This window comes from Bactrocera oleae, chromosome 3 (genome assembly GCF_042242935.1).
Source record: "Bactrocera oleae isolate idBacOlea1 chromosome 3, idBacOlea1, whole genome shotgun sequence".
Classification (NCBI taxonomy): Eukaryota; Metazoa; Arthropoda; class Insecta; order Diptera; family Tephritidae; genus Bactrocera; species Bactrocera oleae.
This window is the reverse complement of record NC_091537.1, coordinates 23,789,658-23,801,993: the sequence shown is the minus strand read 5'-3', so window position 1 is coordinate 23,801,993 and position 12,336 is coordinate 23,789,658. Positions and strand designations below refer to the sequence as shown.

Here is a 12,336-nt window from a genome sequence, read left to right as displayed (position 1 = left end):
GAGTTGATAATACAATATTTAACAACAACAGATATGTTTCTTTATGTAAATGTGTTTATGTCTTCAGAAGTCTTTTAACTTTAATTAGCACGTGTAGAGAGGAAATAGTTATTTTTTACTAATTTTGGTATTGATTACTATATCGATGGCAAACATTTTCGATAACAACAATTTTTCTTAAACAATTTATGTCAATGGAAAAGACAAAATGAAAAATAGTTGAAATAAACATTTTTCTAACTCATAACAATTGTTGGTGTTATTGCTTTATTAAAATATACTTATTTTAAAATTCTGTACATTTGCGCTAGAATAACATACATATATCATTGTGAGATCTTTTCACCAGGCTTTTTTAAACTTTCAAAGAGCTGATTCAATTGCTGGGTGCCAGATTCCGTGAATTTCTGTAAAAAAAAATTATGCAATGGTTAATATGGTATGTGGTACTTGTTTTTAGGCCCTCATTCTTTAACTATAATTTAATGAACATAGCTTTCTTTCCTTATTCAGGCGACTTTCTTTCCGAGTTATTCTATGAAAGTATTTAATAAGAACTGAAGTTTCTTGAACAGACTGAAACAAATTTCAGTACGCTCTATATTGAGAACTGAAAGATTTTAAGGGACACAAAAACAAGAAAAAATGTTATCTTCGTTTGCACCGAAGCTATTATACCCTTCGCAGATGCATTAGCATAGCATAAAAGAGTACACAAGATTTTTATTTTGATTTTGATCGGTCAGTTGAAATGGCAGCTTTAACCTATAGTGATCCAAGCTGAACAATATGTTCGGAGATTATAGCGAGGCATTCGTTAATAATCTAGGCCAAATCTCATGAAGATATCTTGACAAATAAAAGAGTTTTCCATACAAGGAAATACAGACGGACGTGGCTAATTGGACTTAGCTTCTCACGCTAATCATTTATATATGTATATGGTACACTTGATGAGGTCTTCGACGTTTACTTTTAGGTACTACAAATACTGTGACAAATTTAATATACCCTGTTCAGGGTATAAAAATAATTTGTGTAAGAAAGCGTTCGATTCGTTTGATTGAATGGTTGTAATTTCAACTGTGCTAAACATCTTACTACAAGTATAATTTTTATTTAGCCTTATTTTGCTAATAATAACTTTTATCAGGAAAATCAACTTAAAGAACTTTATATATAAATAGTTTTTTATCTTTTACTGACCTTTAATTCTTCTGTGTTTTCTTGAATGACTTTGTTCAAACTGGAACCAAATTCACCGAATATGGAACCCAAATCCTTGGCGGAGGTATCGTCGCGGGGAATGCGTGCCATTTCAATAAACTTGAAAGAAATTAAATTGTGAAGAAATATCAACGATGGGTTAAAATAAAATGCGCTTTCCACTTTACTAACCTGGACAAAGCACATCACAATTAAGAGGCCGAGAAGACACTTCAATATGGGAGACATTGTGTGAATTTTTGTGGTAACCGGAACTAGTGAACTGCTTAGTGAGAGCGATGGTAAGTGAATATATTGTCGACTGTCATGCAAGAAGCTTTTATAGTTCTTTTCGTAATCTCTTTGTACATAGATCAGCGAACTAATAGTGTGTTTGAAGACATAATTGAAACAAGTTCCTAATATTGAGTTATACCAACAATAAATATACGAGGGCATTAAGGTGTGTAAATATTTCGAAATGAAAGTGTTAAAGTAATAAATAATTGAAATATGCATTATTTACATTTATTGCAAGTACGATGTTTTTTTTTTTTTTAAATAGCAATAGGAAAAGACTATATCATTGAAGATTTAGCGCTTTATACAAGAACTTGAAGTACAGACGTAGAGGCACACCAAATACTCAGTACAGATCACGCTCATCGGGTTGCTATAAAAATTTGCTCTGTGTGATACCTTTAAATCATAGAACATTTCTCAAGAGATTGCTTTGAATGTCATTTTATAACTTTTATGTTACATATTCTTATTATATTTATGAATTAATATAATTTTTATTCAGTAAATATGATTTATAATGTTTTACTTTAATTTTTAGGAGTAGCGAATAACCGCTATTTACGGAAATCAAATTTAACGATAGATTGGGAAAAAATTTTTAGAAAAATATTTGATCCGTAAGATATAACACACCCTAATACAGAAATAATAATGAGGACTAAAAATGTGAGTGGTGCGTTTGCCTTAGGTTCATGGGGTGAAATTCATACACTTTGCATGCAATACTTTTAAAATGTTCTTTTTTCAGTTTTTTTACTTCAAACAATTTATTTCAATTTCTACGAATTTTTTTTTGCACGCACACACGTTTCATAGCTCCGCAATATATTTTTATGTGTGCGTAATTTTTTTTGTAGTGATATTTTATTTTTTTTTTTCAATAAATAATACGCGCCACATTCGGTCTATTTGTCTGACGATTGATTATGCGAAAAAGGGTTCGGTCCATTCACGCAATTTAGGCTTATAACGAGATAACGAGTTCCTAGAATAATTCCTAAATTTCTGATAACAATCGAACATGGACGATTTAGAGAGAGAAGAGGGGCGAAAAAGCATCGCTCAGTTTCGCAAAAGTATCTACGGCGGTGATGAGGTCGAATTTGCCGATATTTTTCAATTCGATATTGATGAAGATGATCATAAGAAAATACTACAAGTGATGAGGGACTCTCTGCAGCGATTACCAGATAGCTTTCGTAGCAATATTTTGGACAAATTCATAGAGGAACATCCCGAGTTAAACTGGAAGATAGAGACATTTGAGGAGAATGATGAAGATCAAGATAATATAGAAGATATTTTGAAAACATTTCGTTTTGATAGCTTAATACCATCGCGTTGGGTGGAAGTTCATGAGACATTTGACAGTAAATTGCGCCCATTTTCTAGCGCATTCATGATCAGAGAATCCGAAAAGTTTTGGGCTATAATTCAAGCGACTGAAGAAGCACATTTCGAACCGATTCGGACGTATGCGGTTGAAAAATTAAGCAACGATATCAACAATTCTCTGTATACGATCTATAAATTAAATCAATGCAAAGATGAGGACTTCAGATTGGATGACTACGAGCATTTTCATATTTTCAGTTGGACGCAGGATCGATTTCTTGCTAGAAGACATATGAAAGGTATTGCTTGGGTTGACATTTTTACGAAATCTTTAACTGAAGAATGTTTGGACGCTTTCAAATTGCGTTATGATATTCTGGAATTGGTGCGACTGTTGAAACCACTTCTAGCAAGCTTCTATAGCGCAAGTGCTGCTTTCATAAATGAAAGCAAAGAAGTGATTGAGTAAGTAAATTAATGCTTTCAAATGTAAACTCTTCGTATTTCCGAGATAACATCACTAATTTCTATTACTCATTTACTACTCGCATTAGAAATGCACGCCAATTGCTGAGTTTCAATGATAAAATCATGAAAGAGCTGGAAGATAACCTGGCATTTTACTGTGAAAAAGTCAATCAGATCACAAATATTTCGCTCCAACGTCGAAGTGCGGGCCGTGATGTGGTAAAAAACTACTTCGAACTGGAAACATTGGCTTTTGTTGGTTAGTATGATTTAATGTTCTAAATTCTGTCCAACACATGTAATAAGGTCACTCTTTTATTAGTTCGCGATCCCATCGAGAAACGATATCAAATAAACTATTATAAGCAAAAGACGGCTGACTGGCAGTGCTACTTCGACAAGCAGGAGAGTCAAATTGTGGAAAAATTACATAAAGTTCAGAAGAAGCATAATGCTGAAGAATACTGTCATTCTTCCATGATGCAGTGTATATACGGAATAATAGAGGTTGGTTAGACAAAGGTTAGAGGGGTGATTTCACACTGTTGACAATTGGCTAGTCAACTTAAACATAACATACTTTTAGGCTGATGATTTCATTTGACGAATCATATTTTAACAATATATATTTGGTGAAATGCTAATGTTTGTTTTTCATTTCCGTTTAGGACTACAAACATCGCATTGAAGTACTGTCTGAAGAATACGATGGTCGCTTCAATGAAATCGACGAAAAGAACAGAAAACTTAAAATTAATATGGATAAAATGAAGATTCAACACGAATTTTTAATGGCAGAAAAGGATTACATGCAAATGAGAATTGAGGAAATACAAAAGGGCAAAGAGGTAAAACTTTCTAAAAGGAAAAAACGCTCCCTAATGTCGATGTTATCAAGTGGCAGCGTAAAAGAGTTGAAGAAGAAACGCTCCAAGATAAATAAACTAAATATCGGTATATATTAATGTACTTTTACACAAGTAACGGTATTGTATAGAAGATAAATTCTAAACGGTTTTCAAGAAATATAGATACTTCTATTGACATAATTAATGTTTTCATTTGTACATGAGTGCCAGATTGGGCCTTAAGATAAGGGAGCGATCATTCAAAAGAAAAACGGTTATTTTAAGCTAACCATTGCAATATATTTTGAAACTAATTAAACTCTTAATTTATCTTTAACAACTTCACAAATATATTTTCAGCTGAGAACTTTTTTCTGACTTAAATATAATCACCATTATACCATTGGTGAAGAAACCTAAAAGTTGTATCCGAAATGGGCTCAAATATTTTTTGAGAAAAGGCTGCTTATTCTTCACATTCGATATCTCAAGATATAGTGCTTTTAGCCTCGGCCGTCGGCTTCCCATCAAGCGCGTCATAGGTTCGGTGAATGGGACCAAAACGAGATGGCCCTCGTTCCCTATTTTCACAAGAAAATTTATTGATGGTATATCACTCCGATTGCTGCAAAAAGATGTCGAAAATTAGAACTATCGGCTGGAGTTAAATTCGAAATTTAAGAACTAAATATATAACATGTTACATTTGCGCTAGAGCAATGAGAGCGAATAAATCGACGTGTAGTAAAAGAGAAGAAATAGTTACTTTTTCCCGAGTCTAAAACGAAAGTAACCTATCGGATAACAAATGCTCGATTTACTTATAAGCCATACGTTGGCCCGTCTTGTTTGATTTTTCTTAATTTTTACTCATTTAATACTCTCCATTTCATTCATCGATGGATACTATAAAAAAAGTGATTGGAAACTTTAAACGGAGCAAATAGATTTATTTAACTACTTTGCGATACAGAAACTCAATTTCTATTTGCAATAGTTTTCCTTTCAAAAATTTATTAAACATAATATTTTTTAACGCGTACAAGCTTATTACAATAAAACAAATAGGATATATTTTTTTAATTAGCTAGTAGCGTAGTTTGCAGGCATATACGTGAGCTTTAATCGGGCAAAATACGAAAATAGAGATTTAGTTAATCTACGCGAATCAGACAAATTACCAAGAGCACAACATGATTAACTTAGAGGGCGGGAGAAAGAGCATTGCGCATTTTCGCAGAAGCATCTACGGCGGCGATGAGATCGACTTCACCGATATTTTCCAATTCGACATGGATGAAGACGACCACAAGCAAATGTTAACTGTAATGAGGGATTCTATGATGCGCTTACCAGGTACATTTCGCAGCGAAATGTTGGACAAATTCGCAGATGATCATCCTGATCTGAGATGGAACCCCGATGAGGATGAAGTACCGTTAGACAAGGCATCCGTATATAGTTTTGAGAGTTTAATTCCGTCACGCTGGATTTTAATTCACGAGGAATTCGACAAACAGTTGCGCTCATTTTCAAGCACTTTCTCCATACGTGATCCGGATAAGTTCTGGAGCATAGTACAGCATAAACAGCAACCACACTACGAGACAGCACGTGCGCTTGCAATAGAAAAATTGTCTAACGATGTCAATACTTCATTGTATATGATTTACAAATTGAATCATTGTAAAAATAAGGACTTCAAACTGGAGGATTACGAACATTTTCAGGTTTTCAGTTGGACCGACGATCGATTTCTTGCCAGGCGCCAAATGAAAGGCGTCGCTTGGGTGGATATTTTTAAAAAGTCACTCACGGAAATTTGTTTGGACGCTTTCAAACTGCGTTACGATATTATAGAATTGGTTCGTTTGCTGAAACCATACTTTTTAAGTTTTTGTACCAAAAATAATGAGCTCGTAGTGCAGACGATAGCGATGATAAAGTGAGTGAATGAAACTCTCGAAGTAGAAAACAGTTGTGTAGTAAAATCAGAAAACTTGAATGTGTGATAACTGAAGAGTTGGTGGGCGGCTGGCATAAACTCGAAAATACTGTAAAGAGTTTGGTAGTAGTAGTCGCTCTTAAGAATAAAAGGAGTACGTCTCTTAGGAAAGCCACATATTCTCACATACTAAGTTTTATGTGAGCAAAGCTTCACAACAAAAATATTTCCTATTGTAACCGATCTGAGATCTGCTGAACTACTTGGCCTTAGCAAAGTTCATCTTGCCGCAATCGTAGGGTTCTTACTGGACATCGTCTAATAGGCATTCATGCGATAAGGGAAAAAATCTTGACGGACGCAAGTTGTTAAAGTTGTCTGGAGGAAGGTGAGTTGAAAACATCCAGTCACTTTCTTCTCCATTTTCCAGCCTTTGCAAGAGTGAGATTGAAACATCTCGGCAGTCCTACCTTCGGCGAACCAGGAGACTGACCTTAGCCGTCTCAACAAATTTGTGATAGACTCAAAGCGCTTTGTCGAATCGTAAGGGTCTTATAAATAATTAGGAGTTTTAGATAAAACAATGGACCGGCGTTCTAAGCTGTACTTAAAACTGGGATCGACCTCAACCGAACCTAACCTGACCTATGTAAAAGTAGTATGCTACTGAATTGCGTTTTGAAATCGGAGCGGCTTTGCTAACTTGATACGCCATATACGATTTCATTTTCTCAAAAATCAACTTTTCCAGCATTAAATCATGTACAAGCTCTACTGAAACCAAATAAACTATTGTAGAAGAACTGTATTATTTTCTGTCGCCTGACAGTACACGCATACGTACATAATTAGTCGTATTTGTAAGTGTTCTCAGAAATATTTAGTTACTAGTAATAGTATTTATTCTAATTTTGTTTGTGCTATCATCTCAGCAAGTGGAAGTGTATGTATATATGTGCATTAAGGGGGAGCGTTAATGACATGCAAAGGTACATTGGATACTTATATATGTTTTTATACTGTTATCAGTCCAGTTAGTTTTGAGGGGATTGATATTACAGATGAACGAAATCAGAAAATTTCGACACCCTCCAAACGCTGTTAATCAATAAGCCATAATATACTACAACTCAACTGCTATTAAACTTGCAAAGTATCAGAGTAAATACTCCTTTCAAAAGACCGGCTTATACTATGTTCACCAACTGAAAAAACAAACTTTTAGCATTTCTGGAATGAGCGATATCGGATTATAGGCGTATCTACTACCGTCTCTCATATTAAATTATATATTATTGAACATATTTCCAGGAGTATACTTTATATTCAAAGATGTAATTTGTTAAAAGAAGGTTATAATAGCTGTCTTTGATTCGTTATTTCTCTGCTCTCCTCTGATTTCTTGTCAAAAAAATTACATCGAATACTGCTAATAAAGAAACTACTTGTATGTGGGTATAACCTATGCATAATGGAAACAAATACAACATATAGATGCTATCGGTTGACAATATTGCCCAGTAAGGCCAATATTTTTCCTTACAATTTTTTCTATATTTTATTAAAATATTCTTTAAATTTTTATTAGATAAATCGGTTCAAACGCCACATTGGAATTTTACCGTCGTTTGGCGGTTTTTTCTTCATTGAAATCGTGGTCTTCTTTACACTCCAATTTTTGACAAAAAAATAATTATATATCAAATATAAAAATGGAAATTATTAAATGTGCGTCACCCTAATGTAAATGTACACAACATGTGATATGGGATGTGCTCATCAATTAACTGGTGGACGCTACAACAACAGTTATGTTTCTTTATGTAAATGTGTTCATGTCTTAAGAAGTCTTTTAACTTTAATTAGAACGTGTAGACAGGAAACAGTTATTTTTTACTAATTTTGGTATTGATTACTATATCGATGGCAATTATTTTCGATAACAACAATTTTTCTTAAACAATTTATGTCCTTATCTGACATAAATTATTACCAGGTCTTGATGCGATATCAATGGAAAAGACAAAATGAAAAATAGTTGAAATAAACATTTTTCTAACTCATAATAATTGTTGGTGATATTGCTTTATTAAAATATACTTATTTTAAAATTCTGTACACTTGCGCTAGAATAACATACATATATCATTGTGAGATCTTTGCACCAGGCTTTGGGAAACTTTCAAAGAGCTGATTCGATTGCTGGGTGCCAGATTCCGTGATTTTCTGTAAAAAAAAATTATGCAATGGTTAATATGGTATGTGGTACTTGTTTTTAGGCCCTCATTCTTTAACTATAATTTAATGAACATAGCTTTCTTTCCTTATTCAGGCGACTTTCTTTCCGAGTTATTCTGTGAAAATATTTAATAAGAACTGAAGTTTCTTGAACAGACTGAAACAAATTTCAGTACGCTCTATATTGAGAACTGAAAGATTTTAAGGGACACAAAAATAAGAAAAAATATTATCTTCGTTTGCACCGAAGCTATTATACCCTTCGCAGATGCATTAGCATAGCATAAAAGAGTATACAAGATTTTTATCGGTCAGTTGAAATGGCAGTTTTAAGCTATAGTGATCCAAGCTGAACAATATGTTCGGAGATTATAGCGAGGCATTCATTAATAATATAGGCCAAATCTCATGAAAATATCTTGACAAATAAAAGAGTTTTCCATACAAGGAAATACAGACAGACATGGCTAATTGGACTTAGCTTCTCACGCTAATCATTTATATATGTATATGGTACACTTGATGAGGTCTTCGACGTTTACTTTTAGGTACTACAAATATTGTGACAAATTTAATATACCCTGTTCAGGGTATAAAAATAATTTGTGTAAGAAAGCGTTCGATTCGTTTGATTGAGTGGTTGTAATTTCAATTGTGCTAAACATCTTACTGCAAGTATAATCTTTATTTAACCTTATTTTGCTAATAATAACTTTTATCAGGAAAATCAACTTTAAGAACTTTATATATAAATAGTTTTTTATCTTTTACTGACCTTAAATTTTTCTACGATCAAGCTTTTCTTGAGACGATTTGCGCTTTCTTTAAAGACTTTGTTCCAATCGATATCCAAAGGATCGTTGATAACGGGTGCCATTTCAATAAACTTGAAAGAAATTAAATTGTGAAGAAATATCAACGATGGGTTAAAATAAAATGCGCTTTCCACTTTACTAACCTGGACAAAGCACATCACAATTAAGAGGCCGAGAAGACACTTCAATATGGGAGACATTGTGTGAATTTTTGTGGTAACCGGAACTAGTGAACTGCTTAGTGAGAGCGATGGTAAGTGAATATATTGTCGACTGTCATGCAAGAAGCTTTTATAGTTCTTTTCGTAATCTCTTTGTACATAGATCAGCGAACTAATAGTGTGTTTGAAGACATAATTGAAACAAGTTCCTAATATTGAGTTATACCAACAATAAATATACGAGGGCATTAAGGTGTGTAAATATTTCGAAATGAAAGTGTTAAAGTAATAAATAATTGAAATATGCATTATTTACATTTATTGCAAGTACGATGTTTTTTTTTTTTTAAATAGCAATAGGAAAAGACTATATCATTGAAGATTTAGCGCTTTATACAAGAACTTGAAGTACAGACGTAGAGGCACACCAAATACTCAGTACAGATCACGCTCATCGGGTTGCTATAAAAATTTGCTCTGTGTGATACCTTTAAATCATAGAACATTTCTCAAGAAATCGCTTTGAATGTCATTTAATAACTTTTATGTTACATATTCTTATTAAATTTTTAGGAGTAGCGAATAACCGCTATTTACGGAAATCGAATTTAACGATAGATTGTGAAAGGCTTTTTAGAAAAATATTTGATCCGTAAGATATAACACACCCTAATACAGACATAATAATGAGGACTAAAAATGTGAGTGGTGCGTTTGCCTTAGGTTCATCGGGTGAAATTCATACACTTTGCATGCAATACTTTTAAAATTTTCTCTTTTCAGTTTAGTAGTAATTTATTTCAATTTCTACGAATTTTTTTTTGCACGCACACACGTTTCTTAGCTCCGCAATATATTTTTATGTGTGCGTAATTTTTTTGTAGTGATATTGTTTTTTTTTTTAATAAATAATACGCGCCACATTCGGTCTATTTGTCTGACGTAATATTATGTGAAAAAGTGTTCGGTCCATTCACGCAATTTAGGCTTATAACGAGATAAAGTGTTCCTAGAATAATTCCTAAATTTCTGGTAACAATCGAACATGGACGATTTAGAGAGAGAAGAGGGGCGAAAAAGCATCGCTCAGTTTCGCAAAAGTATCTACGGCGGTGATGAGGTCGAATTTGCCGATATTTTTCAATTCGATATTGATGAAGATGATCATAAGAAAATACTACAAGTGATGAGGGACTCTCTGCAGCGATTACCAGATAGCTTTCGTAGCAATATTTTGGACAAATTCATAGAGGAACATCCCGAGTTAAACTGGAAGATAGAGACATTTGAGGAGAATGATGAAGATCAAGATAATATAGAAGATATTGTTTTATTATATATTTATCATTATATTTGAAAACATTTCGTTTTGATAGCTTAATACCATCGCGTTGGGTGGAAGTGCATGAGACATTTGACAGTAAATTGCGCCCATTTTCTAGCGCATTCATGATCAGCGAATCCGAAAAGTTTTGGGCTATAATTCAAGCGACTGAAGGAGCACATTTCGAACCGATTCGGACGTATGCGGTTGAAAAATTAAGCAACGATATCAACAATTCTCTGTATACGATCTATAAATAAAATCAATGCAAAGATGAGGACTTCAGATTGGATGACTACGAGCATTTTCATATTTTCAGTTGGACGGAGGATCGATTTCTTGCTAGAAGACATATGAAAGGTATTGCTTGGGTTGACATTTTTACGAAATCTTTAACTGAAGAATGTTTGGACGCGTTCAAATTGCGTTATAATATTCTGAATTGGTGCGACTGTTGAAACCACTTCTAGCAAGCTTCTATAGCGCAAGTGCTGCTTTCATAAATGAAAGCAAAGAAGTGATTGAGTAAGTAAATTAATGCTTTCAAATGTAAACTTTTCGTATTTCCGAGATAACATCACTAATTTCTATTACTCATTTACTACTCGCATTAGAAATGCACGCCAATTGCTGAGTTTCAATGATAAAATCATGAAAGAGCTGGAAGATAACCTGGCATTTTACTGTGAAAAAGTCAATCAGATCACAAATATTTCGCTCCAACGTCGAAGTGCGGGCCGTGATGTGGTAAAAAACTACTTCGAACTGGAAACATTGGCTTTTGTTGGTTAGTATGATTTAATGTTCTAAATTCTGTCCAACACATGTAATAAGGTCACTCTTTTATTAGTTCGCGATCCCATCGAGAAACGATATCAAATAAATTATTATAAGCAAAAGACGGCTGACTGGCAGTGCTACTTCGACAAGCAGGAGAGTCAAATTGTGGAAAAATTACATAAAGTTCAGAAGAAGCATAATGCTGAAGAATACTGTCATTCTTCCATGATGCAGTGTGTATACGGAATAATAGAGGTTGGTTAGACAAAGGTTAGAGGGGTGATTTCACACTGTTGACAATTGGCTAGTCAACTTAAACATAACATACTTTTAGGCTGATGATTTCATTTGACGAATCATATTTTAACAATATATATTTGGTGAAATGCTAATGTTTGTTTTTCATTTCCGTTTAGGACTACAAACATCGCATTGAAGTACTGTCTGAAGAATACGATGGTCGCTTCAATGAAATCGACGAAAAGAACAGAAAACTTAAAATTAATATGGATAAAATGAAGATTCAACACGACTTTTTAATGGCAGAAAAGGATTACATGCAAATGAGAATTGAGGAAATACAAAAGGGCAAAGAGGTAAAACTTTCTAAAAGGAAAAAACGCTCCCTAATGTCGATGTTATCAAGTGGCAGCGTAAAAGAGTTGAAGAAGAAACGCTCCAAGATAAATAAACTAAATATCGGTATATATTAATGTACTTTTACACAAGTAACGGTATTGTATAGAAGATAAATTCTAAACGGTTTTCAAGAAATATAGATACTTCTATTGACATAATTAATGTTTTCATTTGTACATGAGTGCCAGATTGGGCCTTAAGATAAGGGAGCGATCATTCAAAAGAAAAACGGTTATTTTAAGCTAACCATTGCAATATATTTTGAAACTAATTA

The 12,336-nt window shown here is 33.5% G+C and overlaps 2 protein-coding genes and 1 long non-coding RNA gene across 4 annotated transcripts; 2 read left to right on the top strand and 1 right to left on the bottom strand.

The window, feature by feature from the left end:
* The first annotated feature begins 2,281 nt into the window (after positions 1-2,281).
* On the top strand, positions 2,282-4,361 carry LOC106620991 (uncharacterized). Its single transcript, XM_070106278.1, has 4 exons — positions 2,282-3,309; positions 3,399-3,571; positions 3,635-3,819; positions 3,981-4,361. Exons 1-4 carry the CDS (start codon positions 2,531-2,533, stop codon positions 4,275-4,277), a joined length of 1,434 nt encoding a protein of 477 aa, XP_069962379.1. The 5' UTR covers positions 2,282-2,530; the 3' UTR covers positions 4,278-4,361.
* Positions 4,362-5,182: 821 nt separating this feature from the next.
* Positions 5,183-12,220, top strand: LOC106620985 (putative autophagy-related protein 11). 2 transcript variants are annotated; one of them, XR_011395070.1, is made up of 6 exons: positions 9,274-9,411; positions 9,483-9,572; positions 9,674-11,168; positions 11,258-11,430; positions 11,494-11,693; positions 11,840-12,220. XR_011395070.1 is itself a non-coding variant. In XM_070106277.1 (4 exons), the coding sequence occupies exons 1-4, from the start codon at positions 5,354-5,356 to the stop codon at positions 12,134-12,136; spliced, it is 1,407 nt and encodes a 468-aa protein (XP_069962378.1). In that variant the 5' UTR covers positions 5,183-5,353; the 3' UTR covers positions 12,137-12,220. The 2 variants fall into 2 exon arrangements, 1 of the variants encoding a protein (XP_069962378.1); XM_070106277.1 differs by lacking the exons at positions 9,274-9,411; positions 9,483-9,572; positions 9,674-11,168 and adding an exon at positions 5,183-6,105 and having other exon boundaries at positions 11,494-11,678.
* LOC138855940 (uncharacterized) lies at positions 8,175-9,422 on the bottom strand. The gene is made up of 3 exons (XR_011395071.1): positions 9,302-9,422; positions 9,119-9,229; positions 8,175-8,331 (listed from the first exon to the last, which is right to left on the bottom strand). It is a non-coding gene; the product is annotated as an uncharacterized lncRNA (long non-coding RNA).
* Positions 12,221-12,336: the final 116 nt, after the last annotated feature.

Excerpts from the sequence above, each read along its gene's own strand:
- LOC106620991 (XM_070106278.1), top strand. The coding sequence starts at position 2,531 with ATGGACGATTTAGAGAGAGAAGAGGGGCGAAAAAGCATCGCTCAGTTT. Across the intron at positions 3,310-3,398 it reads GAAAGCAAAGAAGTGATTGA|AAATGCACGCCAATTGCTGA; the intron begins GTAAGTAAATTA and ends TACTCGCATTAG. Across the intron at positions 3,820-3,980 it reads GTATATACGGAATAATAGAG|GACTACAAACATCGCATTGA; the intron begins GTTGGTTAGACA and ends ATTTCCGTTTAG.
- LOC106620985 (XM_070106277.1), top strand. The coding sequence starts at position 5,354 with ATGATTAACTTAGAGGGCGGGAGAAAGAGCATTGCGCATTTTCGCAGA. Across the intron at positions 11,431-11,493 it reads GGAAACATTGGCTTTTGTTG|TTCGCGATCCCATCGAGAAA; the intron begins GTTAGTATGATT and ends CTCTTTTATTAG. Across the intron at positions 11,679-11,839 it reads GTGTATACGGAATAATAGAG|GACTACAAACATCGCATTGA; the intron begins GTTGGTTAGACA and ends ATTTCCGTTTAG.